The sequence below is a fragment of the Otolemur garnettii genome, unplaced genomic scaffold (genome assembly GCF_000181295.1).
Source record: "Otolemur garnettii isolate 467f Iridium unplaced genomic scaffold, OtoGar3 scaffold00089, whole genome shotgun sequence".
NCBI classification, from domain to species: Eukaryota; Metazoa; Chordata; class Mammalia; order Primates; family Galagidae; genus Otolemur; species Otolemur garnettii.
The window spans coordinates 2,516,947-2,537,562 of NW_003852484.1; the positions used below are offsets into that span (position 1 = coordinate 2,516,947).

At 37.6% G+C, this 20,616-nt stretch overlaps 1 protein-coding gene across 1 annotated transcript in view; it reads right to left on the minus strand.

Annotated features, from left to right (window-relative positions):
- The window catches only part of SEC22A (SEC22 homolog A, vesicle trafficking protein), a 74,494-nt gene that overhangs the window by 4,502 nt on the left and 49,376 nt on the right, over positions 1 to 20,616 (minus strand). Inside the window, exon 6 of the mRNA XM_003795076.2 lies at positions 9,604 to 9,669. Within this exon, the coding sequence (XP_003795124.1) occupies positions 9,604 to 9,669 (66 nt within the window). The remainder of the gene's footprint in view (positions 1 to 9,603; positions 9,670 to 20,616) is intronic.

Sequence of the window (20,616 nt, forward strand, 5' to 3'; positions counted from 1 at the left end):
TGAGCTATAGGCGCCGAGCCAGAGAGAATCTGTTTTTCTACAGAGTTCCTGAGTAAACAGGAAAAGAGCTTCAAGCTTCAGCCCTATCTTGAAGGAAGACTCTGCCCATCCCTTGCAATAATCCCCCATCTCTAAAGAAAGGTGGGGGAACCAGGTCTTGGACTTTGACATCCAGCCCACCTTGTTTTTTGTTACCAACGTGCTGCTAAGAAGGGGGGGGGGGAAGGAATATGGCAGTTTCTCAACTGTACCCTGCCATTTTACACATGTTCCCCCAGCCCCCACCCATGTTAATAAGCCTCAATAGCTGATTCTTCCTTTCCCACCTCCATGATGGTCCTTTCTCCTCCTCAAGAGAAAGTAAGTAAACGCCTTCTTCTTATCCTAATCTTTGGAGAAATCTTTCTCAAAACCTATGTGCATTAGTTCTGTACTGGCTTACACCCCATCAGACATCATAAACAGGATCCATAAAAGGATAACTTGGGTGGCACCTGTGGCTCAGTGAGTAGGGCATTGGTCCCATATACCAAGGGTGGGAGGTTTGAACACGGCCCCAGCCAAACTGCAACAAAAAAGAGCTTGGTGCTGTGGTGAGCACCTGTAGTCCCAGTTACTTGGGAGGTTGAGTATCATCTAAGCCCAAGAGCTGGAGGTTGCTGTGAGCTGTGATGCCATGGCACTCTACAGAGGGTGACAAAGTGAGACTTTGTCTTAAAAAAGGAAAAAAAAAAAAAGGATAACTTGATCAACTGAATTTTATCAAAATTGAAAACTTTTGTTCTGCAAAAGACCCTATTAAGAGAATGAAAAGACAGGGGGAGGAGCAAGATGGCAGCTGAATAACAGCTTCCTTGTAACTGGGCATGGGTAGAGAAGACTTCAGGCATCTCTGGCTGGTGGGATCCACCCAGAAATATCCCTTTGGGGACACAGGGAGTCAGTGAGAGACTTCTGGACCCCGTGAAGAGGACAAAAGCAGTGGAGAACTGGCAAGGGGTCACGTGTGTTCGTTGGGTCCAATCCCACTGCTGCTGACTCAACAAAATCCTAAACCAGAATCATGGCAACTTAAAGAGGAAGTGAAAGGAAAATTAGGGTAAGGAAACAGATAAAAGAACACGTCATGAGGAAGAATCAGCAGAAAAATCCTGGTGCCATGAAAAATAAGTCCAGAGAAACCTCCCAAGGGACCAATTAGGTTGCTACTGCAGAGGATTCCACCTACAAAGAAATGTTAGAAATGGCAGAAAGGGAACTTCGAATACAGATGATGAAAACAATGAAGGAAACTGCTGATAAAATGGAAAATAACCAAAAGGAAATCCAAAAACAGAATCAAATAAGAGATGAACGATATGAAGAATACAGAAAGGATATAGCAGAGCTGAAGGAATTGAAGCAGTCAATTAGGGAACTTAAAGATGCAATAGAAAGTATCAACAACAGATTAGACCATGCAGAAGAAAGAATCTCAGAGGTAGAGGACAAAGCTCTTGAGATAACTCAGATAGTTAAAGAGGTAGAAAAGAAGAGAGAGAAAGCAGAACGTTCACTGACAGAATTATGGGACTTTATGAAGCGTTCAAACAGGAGTTATAGGTATCCCAGAAGGGGAAGAAGAATGCCCCAGAGTAATGGAAGCCATACTAGAGAATATTATAAATGAAAATTTCCCAAATATCACCAAAGATTCTGACACACTCCTTTCAGAGGGATATCGGACCCCAGGTCGCCTCAACTCTTAACAGAGCTTCTCCAAGATACACTGTGATGAACCTGTCCAAAGTCAAGACAAAAGAAAAGATTCTTCAAGCTGCCAGGAGTAAGCTCCAGTTGACCTACAGGGACAAATCCATCAGGGTGACTGCAGATTTCTCTAATGAAACTTTTTAAGCAAGAAGACAATGGTCATCTACTTTCAATCTACTTAAACAGAACAATTTCCAGCCCAGCACTCTATATCCCACTAAGCTAAGCTTTAAAATTGACAAAGAAATCGAATAATTTACTGATAGGCAAACACTGAGGAAATTCACCACAAGACCAGCTCTACAGGAAATACTTCAACATGTTCTACACACTGACCATCACAATGGATCAACACAGCAAAGTAAGAACTCAGAAATTAAAAGACAAAACCTAACTTCCACAATGATGCAAAAGATAAAACTAAGCAATGGACTCTCACAAAATAAGATGAATGAGAGAGAAAGGAGGGAAGGGTGGGGGAAAGGAAGAGTAGAGAGAGGGAAGGAGGGAGGGGGGTGGGGACTTCGTGTGTGACAAACCTTTGGGGGCAAGAGACAATTGTAAGAGGGACTTTACCTAACAAATGAAATCAATGTGACTTGGTTTCTTGTACCCTCAATGAATCCTCAACAATAAAAAAGAAAAAAGAAAAAATAGTTTAATATAATAAATTGCACATGAACTTTAAAAAAAAAAAAGAGAGAGAGAATGAAAAGACAAAATACAGACCAGGAAAGGATATCAGTCAGGGGAGGGGAACTTGTAGCCTATGGCCACATGTGGGCTTCTGGATGTGTGCCTTCTGACTGAATCCAAGTTTGACTGAACAAATCCTTTTATAAAGGGATTTATTTGTGATACTTGGTTCAGTTCACTCAGTCTATGGGCCACATTTCTAGCTGTCCCTCAGCTAGAAATGTGCATATGCTTGAGTCCCTGATATAAAATGGCATAGTATTTACATGTGAGAAATAAAAATAAAATCTTAAGCCCCTACCAACCAGCTCAACAGACCCATCCCTCTCCCCTTGGCCAAAAGGACCTCAGAGAAAGCTTAAAACTCAGTTCCCAGCCATGAAGGGACGGGAGGTCAGACATGGCTCATTATCCCCCCTCCCTAACTGCCATCAGGCTTTCTTCCTTAGGGTTAAATAGAACCAGCCTTTTGGAAAGACTTGCTCCCCCTCCAGTTACAACTAACCACTAATGCTGCTTTTCCCTTTCTGTGTTATTTATTTATTTATTTATTGAGACAGAGTCTCACTCTGTTGTACCAGGCTAGAGTGCTATGGTGTCATAGCTCACAGCAACCTCAAACTCCTGGGCTCAAGTGATCCTCTTGCCTCAGCCTCCTGAGGAGCAGGAACGATAGGCGTGTGCTATAATGCCTGGCTAATTTTTCTATTTTTTAAATAGAGATGGGGTCTCACTCTTGCTCAGGCTGGTCTCAAACTCCTGAACTCAAGAGATTTTCTGGCCTCAGCCTCCTACAGTGCTAGGATTATAGGTGTGAGCCACCACTCATGCCTGTAATTTTGTGGTTTTAGCACAATTGACCAGCCTTCCTTCCTGATAAGAGACCCCTGACCATGGAATGGTTCTGGCCAGTCTACAAAAGATGCACAGAGAGGGCTTTAGTGTCCTTTCTTCATCTTTTGATAACAGAGGGCCAAAAATTCCACCACTGGATCATGCTAATGCTACCCTTTTCTGACCATGGAGCTCATGAAGTAGCATGAAGCTCATTTGTACACGTGCATGTTTCTCATTCCATAAAAATTCATGACTCCTCCTATAGCTTGTTAAGTACAGTATGTATATTCCACCAACTGCTCAGCATAAATTCTTGTCCTCATTCTCCCTCCTTTGAAGTACCTGCTCCTGGCTTCTGGCTTCTACGCTTCCCAGCCAGTCAGAATAGTCACCTTACATGCTACAACGCTTTATAAGAAATTAAGCTCTCCTTTCCAAATTTGTGAACCTCATCATTCTTAGTTGACACATGTAACCTATGCATATCTTCCTGTATACTTTATTTTATTTTGGAGACAGAGTCTTGCTCTGTTGCCCTGGCTAAAGTGCAGTGGCGCTCTAACTGTAACCTCAAATTCCTGGGCTCATGCAATCCTCTTGTCTCAGCCTCCCAAGTAGCTGAGACTATAGGCATGAGACTATGCTCAGTTAATTTTTCTATTTTTAGTAGAGATAGAATTTCCTTCTTGCTCAGGCTAATCTCAGATTTCTGAGCTCAAATGATCCTTCCAGAGTGCCAGGATTATAGGCATGAGCTACCATACCCCACTCTTCCTCTATTTGTACTTTAAACAATCTCTAGATTACCTAAAACACCTAATATGATATAAATGCTACATAAATAGTTGTATTGTTAGTGAATAATGACATGGAAAAAAGTCTGTACATGTTTAGGTCAGAGGCTTTTTTTTTTTGGGTATAATTCGTATAATTCATGGATATAGAACCCATGGATTCAGGAGGGCAAATGTATAAAGAACTCTTAAAAAAGCAAAAAACCAAAAATCCTATTATAAAATAAGCAAAACAAAAACTAACATTTCAGGGAAGCGAATATACAGATGACAAACACATGAATGATGTTTAACATCATTAGCCATTTGGGAAATTTAAGTTAAAACCACAATGAGCTATCACTACATACTTATCAGAATGGCTAAAATAAAAATAGTGGCAATACCAAATGCTGACAAGCAGAGAAACTGAATTACTCACATATGGCTGGTGGTAATGTAAAATGGTACAGCCATTCTGGAAAACAGTTTGTCAGTTTCTTAATAAAACTAAGCATGCAACTGCCACATGACTTGGCAATTGCACTCCTAGACATTCATCCCAGAGAAATGAAGATTTACACACACACACCCAGTACATGAATGCTTATAGCAGCTTTATTTATAATAGACAAAAATTGGAAACAACTCAGATATACTTCAATAGGTAAATGATTAAACAAAACTGCAGTACATCCATATGATAGAATTCTACTTGGCCATAAAAAGAAACAAACTATTGATTATAAAATAGTTTGGCTGAATCTCCATAGAATTATGCTGAATTAAAAATATATCAGTCACAAAAGGTTATTGTTGTGGACTGAAATTTACTTTCCCCCCACCCCATTCATATATTGAAAGCCCTAATCCCCATTATAATGGTGGTACTTTGGGGAAGGTTGTTGGGGTTAGATGAGGTCATGAGGATGTGCCCTCATAATGGATCAGTGACCTCACAAGAAGATGAAGAGATACCAGTGCTTTCTCTTTCTGTTCCGGGAGGACACCATGAACAGATAGTCTTCTGTAAGCCAGAAAGAAGGCCCTCACCAAGAACTGAATCAGCCCAGCACCTTGATCTTGGACTTAGGGAGCCTCTAAAACTGTGAGAAATAAATGTCTATTGTTTAAGCCACCAGTTTATGGTATTTTGTTATAGCAACCTAAACTGATTAAGACAGTTATATAGTGTATGATTCCATTTATATGACATTTTAAAAATGAGAAAATTAAGCCAGGCACAGTGGCTCATGCCTGTAATCCTGGCACTCTGGGAAGTTGCAATGGGTGGATTGCCTGAGCTCACAGGTTTGAGACCAGCCTGAGGAAGAGCAAAACTCCGTCTCTAAAATAGCCAAGCTATTTTTGTGGCAGGTGGCTATAGTCCCAGCTACTTGGAAGGCAAAAGCAAGAAAATCATTTGAGCCCAAGAGTTTAAGGTTGCTGTGAGCTATGACACGATAGCTCTCTACCAAGGACAATAAAGTTAGACTCTATCTAAAAAAAAAAAAAATGACAAAAATGGAGAACATGTTAGTGATTGTCAGCGATTAGGGAGGAGTTAGGACAGGAACTACATTAATATCAATATCCTCATCGTGATACTGTTTTGCAAGACGGTATCTTTGGGAAAAACCAGGTAAAGGGTACATAGAATCTTTGACAACTCTACATGGATCTAAAATTATCTCAAAATTAAAAGTTTTATGAGATAAACAATTTGACAAATATGTATCTGTCTCACTTTATAAACAACTAAAGATGCTCCTCAACTTATCATAGGTTATGTCCTAATACATGTATTCCCATTATAAGTTGAAAATATCATTAAGTCAAAATGCATTTAATATACCTAACCTACTGACCATCATAGCTTAGCCTAGCCTACTTTAAACATGCTCAGGACATGAACTTTAGCTGATAATGATGCAAAATCATCTAACACAATACCTATTTTATAATAAAGCATTCAATATCTTGTGTAATTTATTTAATACTGTAGTAAAAGCAAAAACCAGAATGGTTGTATAGGCACTTAAAATATGGTGTCTATTGAATATGCATCACTTTTGCATGACTATAAAGTAAAAACATTCTATGTCAGAGGTTATCTGTATACACACACTATACACACACGTATGAAGAGAGAATGAGATAAAGGAAGGGCTGCAAAATGTTAACAATTGATGACTCTGGGCATACTAGTCTTTTAACTTTTCTACACATCTAAAAGTTTTCAAAAGAAGGTGTTGAGGGAAAAGGAATAGTCTGTAGTTTCTTCACTGATTCTTTGACTTCTTATTATTTGAAATGTTCCCTATCAAGATTGATCCCATCTGACTGAGTTCTGTGCTTCCCTAAGCACCTACATCTTGGAGACACAGGTGATAAACCATGTAGCAGAGGCCTTTCAGGTCTGACCTAAAGAGGATTAAAAAGTATTCTGGTAACTGGAGGCAGAGCGTGTTATGTGGTTAAAAGTCATCACCTAAGTTTTACTGCAGAAAAAACAGATTATCATACTGCTCAACATATTTGGAAAGCAGGCAATTTCATTCCTGTCAATATGAAAGAAATGACTTCTTGCTTTTCTTTTTTTTTAATTAAATGATAGCTGTGTACATTAATGCAATCATGGGGTACAGTGTGGTGTTTTTATATACAGTTTGAAATATTTTCATCTTGTTTACTTCTCACAAGTACAAGAACACTTGAGTGACACTGCTCCACCATGAGGCAACTCTTAGAACTACTTCAGGCTGTTCTGAAGAGCACAGTTCAAGTGTGCCTACCTACAGCTGGGTGGTCAAGAGCACTGGCTCTAGAGCTGTATGGATCTAAGGTGAAAACACTAGTTATAAGAGCTATCTGTGTCTCAGTGAGAAACAGTAATGGTAACAGAATTAGTGTGGGGCTTTTGGGGCAGATTCACTGGTACAATGAATATAAAGGGTTCATCAGAGAGTAACCGCTCATGTACCTTCTGCCATTAGTACGAAGCATTTAAAATTACTAAAGCAAAGCAAAGCAAACAAAACTTATATTTTACGAGAATAGTTACTCACAAAATTATTTTAAAGTTAATATTTACCTCACATTGATTTAGGATCAAACAAGATCATATATAAAAGTTAAAATTATAATTTTTATTATAAAAATTATACAAGCTAGGAACTTTACCCAGAGACAGCATTACATAGTACAAAGAACACAATATTTAAAAGTCAGACAACTCAGAGTTAGGCCAGGTGTAGTGCCTCATGTCTATAATCCTACCACTCTGGGAGGCTAAGGTGGGAGGATCCTTTGAGCTCAGGAGTTCGAGACCAGGCTGAGCAAAAGCTGAGACCCCCATCTCTACTTAAAAAAAAAAAAAAAAAATAGAAAACCAGCCAGGCATTGTGTTGGGTGCCTATAGACCCAGCTACTCAGGGAAGCGGAGGCAGGAGGATCACTTGAGTTTGTTGTAAGCAAGGCTGATGCCACAGCATTCTAGCCGAGGTGACAGAGTGAACTCTGTCTTAGAAAAAAGAAAAAAAGACTCAGAGTTAAGTCCTGACTCTACCACTTTGTTATGTGATTTCAGGATGGTGCTGAAACTGCCTCAGCTTTCTCATTTTCAAACATTTTATAATATTCCTTGTGTGACAGGATTGTGAAAATTAAGATAGAAAATTTATGTAAGAATATTTCATAAAATTAAAGCAGTATGTAATATTAACAAATACAAGTTTTCACATTTTCTGCATGAAAATGCTACTTATTATAAAGAAATCTGTCAAATTTGACATTTCTGAATATAAATTAACAAAAATAAAGCAATTTTTAAAAATGGAGCCACTAAAACTAAAATTTCTAATGTCTTTACATAAAAGTCAAATGCATATATTCAGAATATTTCCCTAAAGACTTCTACTGAATTTTAGGCAGACTTGTATTTGTAATTCTGAATCTTCTTAATGTTTTTTCTATACAAGCCAGAGAAATGTATCACTTATTAAAGTGAGGTCAAAAGGCCTTGCTCAATGTTTTAACAAGGACATTCTAGAGTTTTGATAACTGGCATGGCTACTCCTCCCTTCCCTATAAATCTGTACCTCCTCTAGTCTTGGAAATAAGTACCAGTTACCATATCACCCAGGTACAAAATCTCTTAAGTCTTCCATCTATTGTTTTCAAGTCCCAGTGAGTCTTCCTTTTCAATGTCCATTTTTTTCCTTTCCCTATTATCATCATCAAAGTTAAGGCTTTCATTACTCTCTGACTGTAATAACAGAACCACCTTCCAACAAACTCCCTTGCTTCCAGTCTCTCCACTCTTCAAATCCATCCTATTCATTAATGCTAAATTAAATAACCTAAAATCCTGCTTTTTGTGTGCCATTCTCTATTCAAAGACTTTCCCAAAAGTACAAGATCCTTCCTTATTCTGCTTATTCATTGAATAAATAGAACCTGGAAGGTGAATAATCAGTCACCAGAAAGTCTAAGAAGTAGCCTTTACTGCCATAGGCAAATGATATACCACCATTGAAGCCCTGGCACAGAAAGATTAACCTAAGTTCCATCAAAATGGAAATATAGGTCACAACATCAACAGAGATCCAAATTAAAAGAGAAGCAAAGAACGCAAACTTTTTTTTTTTTTTTTTTTCTGAGACAAAGCCTCAAGCTGTTGCCCTGGGTAGAGTGCTACGGCATCACAGCTCACAGCAACCTCCACCTCCTGGCTCAAGCAATTCTCCTGCCTCTGCCTCCCAAGTAGCTGGGACCACCGGTGCCGGCCACAATGCCTGGATATTTTTTGGTTGCAGCTGTCATTGTTTGGCGGCCTGGGCTGAATTCGAACCTGCCAGCTCAGGGGTATGTGGCTGGCGCCTTAGCCGCTTGAGCCACAGGCGCCCAGCCAGAACTCAGACTTTCTAAAAAAATTCATTTAAAATGTACAAGTAGTATAATTGGGTTATAGTTTTCCTATGAAAGCTATAAATTAGTTTCATAGTAGGGCTGTGTACATTGGGTACTTTTTTTCCCATTCTTGAGATACTTTGCTAAGAAGAATATTTTTCAGCTCCATCCATGTAAACATGAAGGAGGTAAAGTCTCATCCTTCTTTATGGCTGCATAGTATTCCATGGTGTACATATACCCCACAATTTATTGATCCATCTGTTGGTTGATGGGCACTTGGGGGGGGAGGAGGAGGGGAGGGGAAGAGGATGGGTAGGGGGAGGATGATTGGTGGGATCATGCTTATGGTTCATCTTATAAAGGTACATGTGAATCTTTCTAAATGTAGAATATAAATGTCTTAACACAATAACTAAGAAAACGACATGAAGGCTATGTTAACCAGTTTGATGAAAATATTTCAAATTGTATATAAAAACAGCACACTGTACCCCATGACTATATCAATGTACACAGCTATGATTTAATAAAAAAAATATAAAAAATAAAATAAAATGCACAAGTAGTTATTAGAATTGATACCTGCAACAAATAATGGAAAAGTATTTCTTAAAAATAGGAGAAAATCTACCTGGTAAAGGCAGGCTGCTGTTCCGAGGAAAAATGCAATGATGTAATTAAAATCTTCACCATCACTCTGTAAAAAACCAAAATGAAAGGTTATTCTTTTTTTGGTGGAAGTCATTTCCAAAAAGAATCCATCATGATAGGATACAAAAATAATCCATGCACAAACTGTAAAAATTGTCATAAAATGTTGTACAGGGTGGCCATAAAGTTTGTGTGCAATTTAAAATAGTTGTCTATTTAAATTGCACATGAACTTTATGGCCACCCTATATAACATTTCTTAAGATACCTAAAAGGGATCCAAAGCGTGTGAGGTAGACGTACAAATGTTCCTCTACGTCTTGGTCTCCCCCATCAATTTCATTATAGCCAGGAGAAGACGAAAATCACTAAAGAAAATTTTCCATATAACCTGAAAAGCTTCTCTTCCTCTCACTGAAGAAACCATATAAAAATGCGTCCTACCCCAGAGGCTGACAAATTTACTCCTGCTTACGAGGGTCACTACTTGATTCAAATAAATATTGACAATTTTACTATCTAGTAAGTACACTACTTCCAACAAAAAACTGTGAAAACCAAAAAGCTACTGTCCACTAGAGTGTGCTAAATCTCAGTAAGACAAATCAGAAGTAGTCAGTCGTGCATGCTATGCTGGAAAAACAGCCACCCAGAGGAAAAACAGAGATGGATCATGAATAGAGTATTTCTTTCAAAAGAAAACTAATGGAGACATGTGACAACCCATGCTTTCCTATTCCATTTTGGTTCCTTTTTAAAAATATCCATGTTTTACAACTTCTCTCAATATTTTTACAAAGTAGAACATAAAGTCCAGGCAGGAGGATTACTTTTTTTCCCTTCTAGGCAGGAATATTAAATTTGGTCCTTTCCTTATGTTAGGGAAAAAACCACCTTTACACAATGAAAATTCCCACAAGATATAGGAGTAGCTCTCATGAATGTATCTCCATAAGATAGTAGAAAGAGAAAATTCTTTTGTACTGATTACTGGGGAACAGAAATGACTGTAAGGCAGAGGAGAGTGGCTTATTTTAGTGAGATCTTAAAATAGGAACCATTAATCTATCTGGGATGCTTAGGCCAGTGGTACCCCAGAGGCAGGGAAGGTCAACACAAAACCTTTCCATTTTAATAACTGTAAGGCTTTAAATAAGTTCAGCTTATTTTTTCTTTAGTCTTTTATTTTTTGAGTGACCTTTTTCTACCTTTTTTTCTAACTATAAACATTCATGTTCATTGTCCAGGACCTGGAAAACACAGATTATACAAGGAAGAAATTCATATAGTCCATACATGCCACAGCCCTGGGAGAACTGCTTAACCCTTTATTTTCTTCCTGTTTTTTTCTATGTATGTATGCATATTTTTAAAAAACAGAATGCTGGCTGGGCAGGGTGGGCCAGTAGGTTTGAGACCAGCCTGAGCATGAGTGAGACCCCATCTCTACTAAAAATAGAAAAACTAGCTGGGTATTTTGGTAGGCACCTGTAGTCCCAAGCTACTAGGGAGGTTGAGGCAAGAGGATCACTTGAGCTCAAAAGTTTGAGGTTGTTGTGAGCTATGACACCATCCACTCTACCCAGGATGACAGTAAGAACCTATCTACAAAAAAAAAAAGAATAAAAATTAAATAAATAAAAAATGGAACACTTTTATATACTGCTGTTTAGTAATTCACATTATATCATAAACACTATTCCTCAGTCACAGAATTTGTAATGATTGTATAACCTTTCATTGTGGGGATATATAGCTTTTGTCCTATAATTGGATACTATATTATTTTCTTCTTTAAACTTAAGTATCATTTTGTAATCATTTTAATTCCCCTTGGAACTCTTAAGATAATGTTTTTAAAGTCAGACAGTCAAATCTTTACTTATGATCTTTAATGTTATCATTTGAAAAATTGAAGTTGTAGAGATTAAATAACATTTACAAATACAAAGAAAAGTAACTAGTATACAATAAGCACTGAGAAATATTCACCAACTCTTCTTTCCCTGGGGTAACTGTCTGCATCATTCATCTGGTAATTAGATTACCTCTTGGTATTATTTAAACCTCTGGTATGTTGGCCTTATCCTCTCAACTAGATCCTAATCTTTATTGAAGACAGAAAATAATCTTACTATTTGCATGAAACTGTGCACATAGTAGGAATTCAACAAATGCATGCTGAGTTGAGCTTTGATAAAGGTGAGTTTCTGCTTGGTAAAGACAGGTCTAATAAACATATTCTTCCATTCCATAGATACTCATTAAACATTTACAAACCAGGTACTGTGTTACTACACAAAGACAGAAAAGAATTAAGTCCATACCAACTTAAGGAGCTCGCTCTCTAATTAAAAAGGCAGATATATAAATTAGTAATTCCTACCTAAAATAAGATGTGGGTTCAGGATACTAAAAGGGGCCCACTGGAGACATATCTCATTCTGTCTGGGAAAAAAAAGGGTCATGGAAGGTTTCCCATAGGAAGTAAGCTTAACTTGGGTCTTGAAGGGTGAACAGGCAAAGTAGACAAGGTAGGAAGAAAACTGTGGACAAATGGAGTAACATGTGCAGTCTCAAGGAGGGAGGAAGCTAAGGTGACTCCCAAGGTTTATTTCTTGTTTAGGCAACATCTGAATGACACCATGCACTAAGCTGAGAATACAGGAGAAAAAGTAATTTGAGAGCAGAAAGTATTGAGTTCATTGTAGACAGGTTATTTTGGAGTTGCTAGTGGGACATTCAAATAATTACATTTAGTAGATATTTATGTAGACTTCAGGAAAGAGTTTGACCTAGAGATCTAGTCTGGTAGTCATCTATTTAACCAGTAGTTAAATGAAAGCCCTATGATAACCAAGTGTAACTCTTAATTCTTGGCTGGCTCCCACACTGGAGAAAGAAACAAAACACTATAAAGGACGTTTTAGAACAACTGTGAAAATGCGAATACAGATTTTACCTAAGCTAATACTGTACAAATTTCAAATTTCTTTGATGTAATAAAAGTATTGTGATTATGTAAGAGAACGTCTTAGTCCGTAAGACATAAATATTGAATAATTTTGGAATAAGCTGTAATGATACCAACAATTTTACTTTCAAATGATTCAGCAAAAAGAGAGAGAGAGAGAAAAGGAGAAAGAAAAAGGCAGGCATATAAATGGATGTTAATTCTATTGTTCTTTAAACTTTTCCATAAATTTCAATCCTTTCAAAATAAGATGTTATGGGGAAAAGGAAAATACAAAGTAAAAAATGCCATGCAACCACTAAAAAGAATGGAATACAGTTCTATGTACTGATGCAAAATAGTCTCCTACATATTACTAGACTTAAAAGAAGGAAATCAGTATTAAGTATAGTACTACCGGTATAAAAATAACATTAAAAGAATAAGTAGTGCGGTGCCTGTGGCTCAGTGAGTAGGGTGCTGGCCCCATATACTGAGGGTGGCGGGTTCAAACCTGGCCCTGGTCAAACTACAAAAAAAAAAAAAAAGAAAGAAAAAAAAATAGCCAGGCATTGTGGCAGGCACCTGTGGTCCCAGCTACTCGGAGGCTGAGGCAAGAGAATCACCTAAGCCCAAGAGCTTGAGGTTGCCATGAGCTGTGATGCCACAGCACTCTAACGAGGGCGACAAAGTGAGACTCTGTCTCTAAAAAAAAAAAAAAAGAATAAGTAAATATATAAATTCTTATATATTGGCATATGCACATAATCTCTCTAGAAGGGTATATTAGTGATTAACTCTGGGGGAGAGAAAAAGGAAGAGAATTACTTTTGGTGAAAATATCAATTTTTGTAGGCTTCAAAATTTACCACGTGCATATTTTACTGCGTGTATGTATGTATGTTTGAACTTTTTTTCAAAGGCTATTTTGAAAGCATCTAAGAATGTGTAGAATTAGAAGAATACAAAACGAAGACCAGAATACTGAAGAGTGTCACTCTGCAAGAAGTGGAGGAAGAAAGTTTCTTAGAATAATAGAAAGAAGAAAATTTTTTCTGAAAACCAAAAAAAAAAAAAAAAATGGCTTCACAGAAATGAAGGGATGAGAGATTGTCAAGAAGAGGAAGAATCTAAATACATTTAATTATTAATAACATTTTATGTGTCTAAGTTTCCTACAATAATTTTTTTTTGAAACTGAACAAGGAGCTATTTTTAAAAGAAAGAACTGAATGACATAGAAGATGAGGCAAAAAGGGCACATAAGGGCACTAAAGAATAGCTGCACTATTTGGTAATCAGAAGGATACTGGCGAGCTAAATGATGGATATCTGAAAGAATTAATAAATAAGGTTAGGATGGGGAACAGAAGTGGGAATGGACAAAGGTGGGGACAGAGGCAGGGAGGAAGGCAGTGGTTGGGGCAAGGGGGAAGACAGAGGCAAGGAGTTAAAAAATTTTTTTTAGCTGGGCATTGTGGTAGGAGCCCAGAGTCCCAGCTACTTGGGAGGCTGAGGTAAGAGGATCACCTGAATCCAAGAGTTTGAGGTTGCTATGAGCTATGACCCCGTGGCACTCCACCAAGGGTGACAAAGTGAGGTTCTGTCTCAAAAAAAAAAAAAAAAAATTTTTTTTAATGTCATTATTCACTTTTGGGGGATGCTAAAGTACCAATGGATTGCTTTGAAAACTAACAAATAAAGGGAAAGAATGTTTTTTAAAAGTGAGGGTGAAAGTAAACAAAAGCCTCATACTATAGCAATAAAATATATTAGAAGGGCACTATTAAAATGTTTATAATAATTAGGAAACACTTCAATATTAAATAAGGGAATACAATAGTGTAATAGAGATAATATACATACATGTTTGTATATAGATAAATACATGTATCAAAGAAAATCTGAAAAATCAGAGATGATTTTTATTTTCTTGTTTACACATTTTCTCCCAATTCACTAATAACGAATTAGTATATAATCAGAAAAAATATTTTATTTCTTTTGAAGGAAAGCACCATATTATTGATACTGTGACACTAAATAAATTTTAAAACTTCAGTTGAGCTTCAACAGGGATATAATTTCTTTAAAAGGTATTAACATTACTATGGAAATAAAGAGGACAAGAAATTAAAGTGAGTTGATTACTTCTACTTTGTAGTACAATTTTATGAACAATTTTAGAATCAGAAAACCTTAGGATGTTAGTGCTGAAGTTGTCTTTGGGCTTATGAAGTCCAAAACCTTCATCTTGCAGATTGGAAGATGAGATCCAAGAAGGTAAAGAAATGCATCTAAGGTCACAAAGTTAGTTGCTGTAGATGGAACCTAGGTATCCTGACTTCCAGGTTGGCATTTCTACTGCTTAGTTTTACTCTTCCCCATCTTGAAGGTAGCAGGTGAAAAGAAGCCAGATACTAAGGAGAAGAAACCTGAAGCCAAGCCAGCTGATGTCAGTGGCAAGGCTAAAAAGGGTAACCACAGGATAAAAAGCCCAAGATGGGGAAGCCCCACTGCAGCTAAAATTCTGTCCCCATCAGAGAAACCAGCAGATGGTCCTGATGTGCCATGTATTCCAGAAAGGCCAGTACAAAATCCAAGATTGAAAGAAAAAGAAGGTTTTTGTCACTATTACAAAATCAGCTGGTAGTGACAAGAATGGTGACACTTGGGTGACTAAATGTCACAAAATGCCTAGATATTATTTTACTAAAGATGTGCCTTGAAAGCTGCTGAACCATAGCAAACAGCTGTGTAGTCAACCTGTGAGAGAATCTCGAGCCAGCATCCCTGCTAGACCTTCTGACCCATCCCTCACTGGGTGCCACTGAGGCAAGCAGCAGCTGGGCAGCAGCTTGTTACTTGTGGCCAGACCTCTGGTCCTCAATCAGGTTCCCCTGTGAAGTATACACCAAAACGTTGCCATCACTACCTCCACAGAAATGTGCAAATCTGAAAACATCTTGTGGATGCTCATTTCAAGAAGAAGCTGCAGAAGCCCAGACATCAGGAAGGTAAAAAAGAGAAATCCAAGATTACAGAGCAGAGCAAGGTTGATCAGAAAGCTGTGGACTTGCTAATTTTATCAAAAATCAAAGCTATTCCTCAGCATTGGAGCTGCCTGCAATCTGTGTTTACTCTGACAAATGGAGCTTACCTTCACAAATCTGTGTTCTATATTTCTTACGAAGAACCTAATTAAATAACCAATACACTTTTAAAAAATAAAAAAGACCCAATTTTTTTCCTACTATACCACGTGCAAATTATTAGGTTGGTATCAGCCTAATTAATATCCTTGTTTCCAGATTGATTCTTGAAACATGCAATGCAAGCCAACGGGATAAAAGCTTATGCATTTATGAGGTATCAAGTCATAATAAATTTATTAACATCTCTAAACTCAGAACAAAGTTAGGAAGCGAGGGGAAATAATCTAATTTTATACATTGCTATGAACACCAAAATTAGATTTACCAACTTAAAAACTATACATATCCTAAACCTCACCAGGCTAAACTTAGATATTAAAGAAAAACTTCAGTGGTACCTATTTGAATAAATCCATCCCTAGTACCCTATGAGGCAGTTACTAACCCAGAAGAAACAAACTTGTTCTGAATCTTCAAACATTAACAATATACAAGAATGTTGCTTCATGTGGGTCCTCAAATTTAAATGTGCCTCAAGCACAAAGTTACACACTAAAGATAAATGTAGCAATCATTTTTAGCATTCTAAAAGAGTATTTAGAATTCATGGCCCTAAAAAAGTAAACTTTATATTAATATCTATGTATTACTCACACTCAGGAAATATACTATATATTTTTAGCTAGATCTAAAATTATGATCCTCAAATAAATCCTTTGCTCTTAAATCAAGTGTTAGAGAAATGGTGAGGCCACTTAATCTGAATATGCCTTTCCTCCTCCTCAATCACCAGCATCATGCGAATAACTCCACTGCAGGTAACTTCAAAATAAACAAATGTTTAAGTCCTGTGTCCTGAGATTTGCACTCAAGCCTACAGAGCTGACTACCTCAGAAAGATCTACTTTTATGGACCAAAAATTAACTAGAGCAATTATAGAGCTTATTCCTAACACAAAATACAATATTAGTAAATCAGAAAAAAAGGCTGAGAATGTCTTTGAGTGTAACGGTTTCAATGAAAAGATCTTTTATCCAAGTTAACAGTGATAAAATAGACTTTAACGAGGGAAAATTCAAAGTGGGAGGCCTCAAGTGACCAATTTTGCATATATTCTCCTTCATGTTAAATCAGGTTAATGATGTACTTGCTAAAATTGGTTTGTGCCCCCTCAACCTGCCCTGTTTAAAACTCTAAGTTTATCACTGTGCCCACTCGCATTATGATACTTCATTTTCCATTTTTGTTCACCTATTATCCATTCCCTCTTTTAGGATATGGAATCTTTAGAGAATAGATATTTCCAACACTACATAGCACTCCCTCATTTATCTTCACAGTAGGAGAGGGAAAAACATTTTTAGGTACTAGTCACTTGCCACAGTCTTCTCAATGTAATAAAAAAAAAGTTAATTATAACAAGCAATGCTTGTAAGTTCTCCCCTAATGAGCACAATGTAGAGTATAAAGCACAGTCCCTGGGTGAAGGGCTCAACTAAAACTTGAACTCTATCTAACAAATGCAAACAATATAACATAATTATTTTTACCCTCACATTAAGCTGAAATAAGAACTAAAAAAAAAAAAAAAAAACCAACCAACAACAGGCACAATGGAAGTCTCTACTTTTGATCCAGTGAATTTCCATAAGCAGTGTGATTCTCATGTAGGTGAGAGGATCAGAATTTGCTGGAAAATCTTTTCAAATTACCTGCAGGTAACAAACTCCTTGAGGACTACATTATCCCCAACTTTCACTCTATTGTTTCTCATGCCTCTGAGAATCAATGTTTTAGAAACCCCAACTACTGAGGAGTGTATATGGAATACGTCTGATGGGTTATGGCAGAACAAAGGCTTTAAAACAATGCTAAGGCAGGGGAAATGCCGTTATTTTTCAGAGAGCTAAGAACTTCATATAAACCAATTTACAGTTCCCTGGATCAGGCAGGTAAGAAATGTCAGAGTAAATTTAGTCTGGGACAACAGTGAAATGATTCCTTATCAACCATCAGAAGGATACATCTTCAAAGATACAAGTATACACATAGAGTTCTCAAATTATAAATGAGACCACCTTAACCTTTTCCTTAATCATAATTTACCCCCTGCCTCTTTCATAGTCCACCACCTTAGTTATGATGAACTGTTTAGAACAGAAAACAAAAAAAATCTGTTGAAGCTTCTAGGGAACATATAGAATCTAAGATAGGGGCAAGAATAAGCTATAAAAATCTAGGAAAATGCTCAGGCATCCTTTAACCCCCTCGAAAATATAGAAGGTACATATATATAAATACACACACACACATTTTAAGAAAAAAATGATATTAGACTTATATACTTGATATATACCAATAATAAAAGATGAGAACAAGTCATCTTTGAGCACCTCTTATAACTGCAGAAGTCAAACATGACTTGAATATTACAAATTTAATATAGTTTTCTTCCTTATATCTATCATGAATGAATTATATATATTCATTCTTTGGCACCCTATATATTTATTTTTACTCCACCTGAAATGTTATTTAAAACTCTACCTATTAAGTTACTGGTTAACAAAAGTTGTCTTTTCTTCTGCTTACATAACAGGTACTAATATTTAAAATTTAAACAATATTTTCATAATTCAAAAAGTAAAAATATATAAAATGATACATATATAAATATGTACTATGAAGAGTCTCATTGCTACTATATTTCCTATTTATCCAGTTCCCATCATGTTTATTAGTTTCTTTATGCAAACTAAAACAGAATGTTACTGCACCAGGCTATGCTAGGTGGGGTGAGCTGGGGCTGAGCTAGCAGGGACTATTGTGTGCAAGACTAGAGTACCAGGTCTAAAAAAAGCCATTGTTATGAGAGGGCACAAACTTGTACATGGAACCTCAAAACATAAATCCAATTCGTGAACCTAGGCTCCAATTCTGGTTGGGTGTGGGAGGCAGACAGGCTGATCTCTCAGTGGGGCACCTCACCTCAATCCGGACAAAGCACCTAGACGGGCCATTCCTGGGGGCTCATTAAGACCAGGGAAGATGAAAGGAGCCCAGAGGCACCCCAGACAGGGCAAAGTCATTAAGACCATCACTGTACAGAGTCAGCAGTCGGGTAGGGCTAAGCCCTTTAAACTCTTAATGGGCAGTCAGATTAGGGAAGCTGGCTTGCTTACCCTGTGGAGATAAAACTTGTTTTCCCCTCTCCCTTTCTAAATGCATTATCAGCTGTTGTTGACAACTCACTACCCTATGTTCCAAATTACCTGATTACCCAGCCATTTCCTGTTTACCCAATCTTCCTAGGGCCTTGTGATTCTTTTAATCCTGTATTTGAATATTGGCACCCTCACATTTTGTATATATGCTTTGTGTTAAAGATCAGTAAGAGGTTTCTGAGAAGTCAGAGAGTCTTTGCACTGTCTCAATCTGCCACCTGGCACATGAGCTGATGTAGGCCTCTTCAGGCTCCCAAGACTTTATACATTAAGTATACATTAGAGTCTTCCTTGTTGTCTCCCAACCCAGGTCGGGCCCACAGGGAACCCCAACAGTTGGGAATCTTATGTTCTGACCTGGCTTGTGTTAACAGGAAGGCCTCTTCCTCCTGGGTGTGGTTAGGCACAACAGGTTGTACTTACCTAATGCTAAGGAGAGCAAAACCTAACTAAAGAACACCAAAGCCCAGAGTGAACATTCTCCCTTTCCAGTTTTCCTTCAACTTGTTATTCTAAAGAAAGTTTCTGTTTTAGTGTTTTGGCTTTAAGAGACTTCTATTTTTTTAGAGCCATTTGAGGTTTACAAAAAACTGAGCAGAGAGTTTCCAGGTACCTCCTCTCTTCCCTGCTCAGAGCTTCCACTATTACTAACATCTTGCATTAGTGTGATACATCTGTTACAACTGATAAGCCAATACATTGATACATTATTAACTGAAGTCCCTATTAGCAGGTTCACTTTTTGCGCTGCACATTCTATGGGTTTTGACAAATGTATAACACATATCTGCAATTATAGTAACAAACAGAATTGTTTCACCGCCCTAAAAATCCCATCCTCCAGATATTCATTCCCTTTCCTGCTCTCTGCAAAGGCCTGACAACCATTAATCGTTTTACTCTCTCTACAGTTTCCCTTTTCCAGAATGTCAGAGTTAGAATTATATATAGTAACTAGTCTTTCATATAGGCTTTTTATGCTATGTAATAGGTACCTAAGGCATATCCATTTCTTTTTGATTTGATAGCTCATTTCTTATTATTGAATAACTATCCATTGTATGGAATACCAGTTTGTTTATCCACTCACCTTTTGAAGAACATTTTTCTTAATTGCTTTTAGTGTTTTGAAATTACAAATAAAGATATTAGTATTTGCATGCAGGTTTTTATATAGACAAGTTTTTTTTTTTTTTTTTTTTGAGACAGAGCCTCAAACTGTCCCCCTGGGTAGAGTGTCATGGCATCACAGCTCACAGCAACCTCCCAACTCCTGGGCTCAAGCAAGTCTCCCGCCTCCACCTCCCAAGCAGCTGGGACCACAGGCGCCCGCCACAACGCCCGGCCATCTTTCTGGTTGCAGCCGTCGTTGTTTGGTGGGCCCAGACTGGATTTGAACCCGCCAGCTCAGGTGCACATGGCTGGCGTCCTAGCCACTTGAGCCATAGGCACCGACCCTATATAGACAAGTTTTAGCACTATTTTTGAAATGTAAGGTTATGCTCAGCTCCGTGAGAAACACCATCTCCCACAGTACTGTACCATTTTGTATTCCTACCAGCAACGAATGAAGAGTTCCTGCTGTTCCACACCCTTATCAGTATTTGATTTTGCCAGTTTTTTGGATTTGTCATTCTAATAGGTGATTAGTAATCCCTCA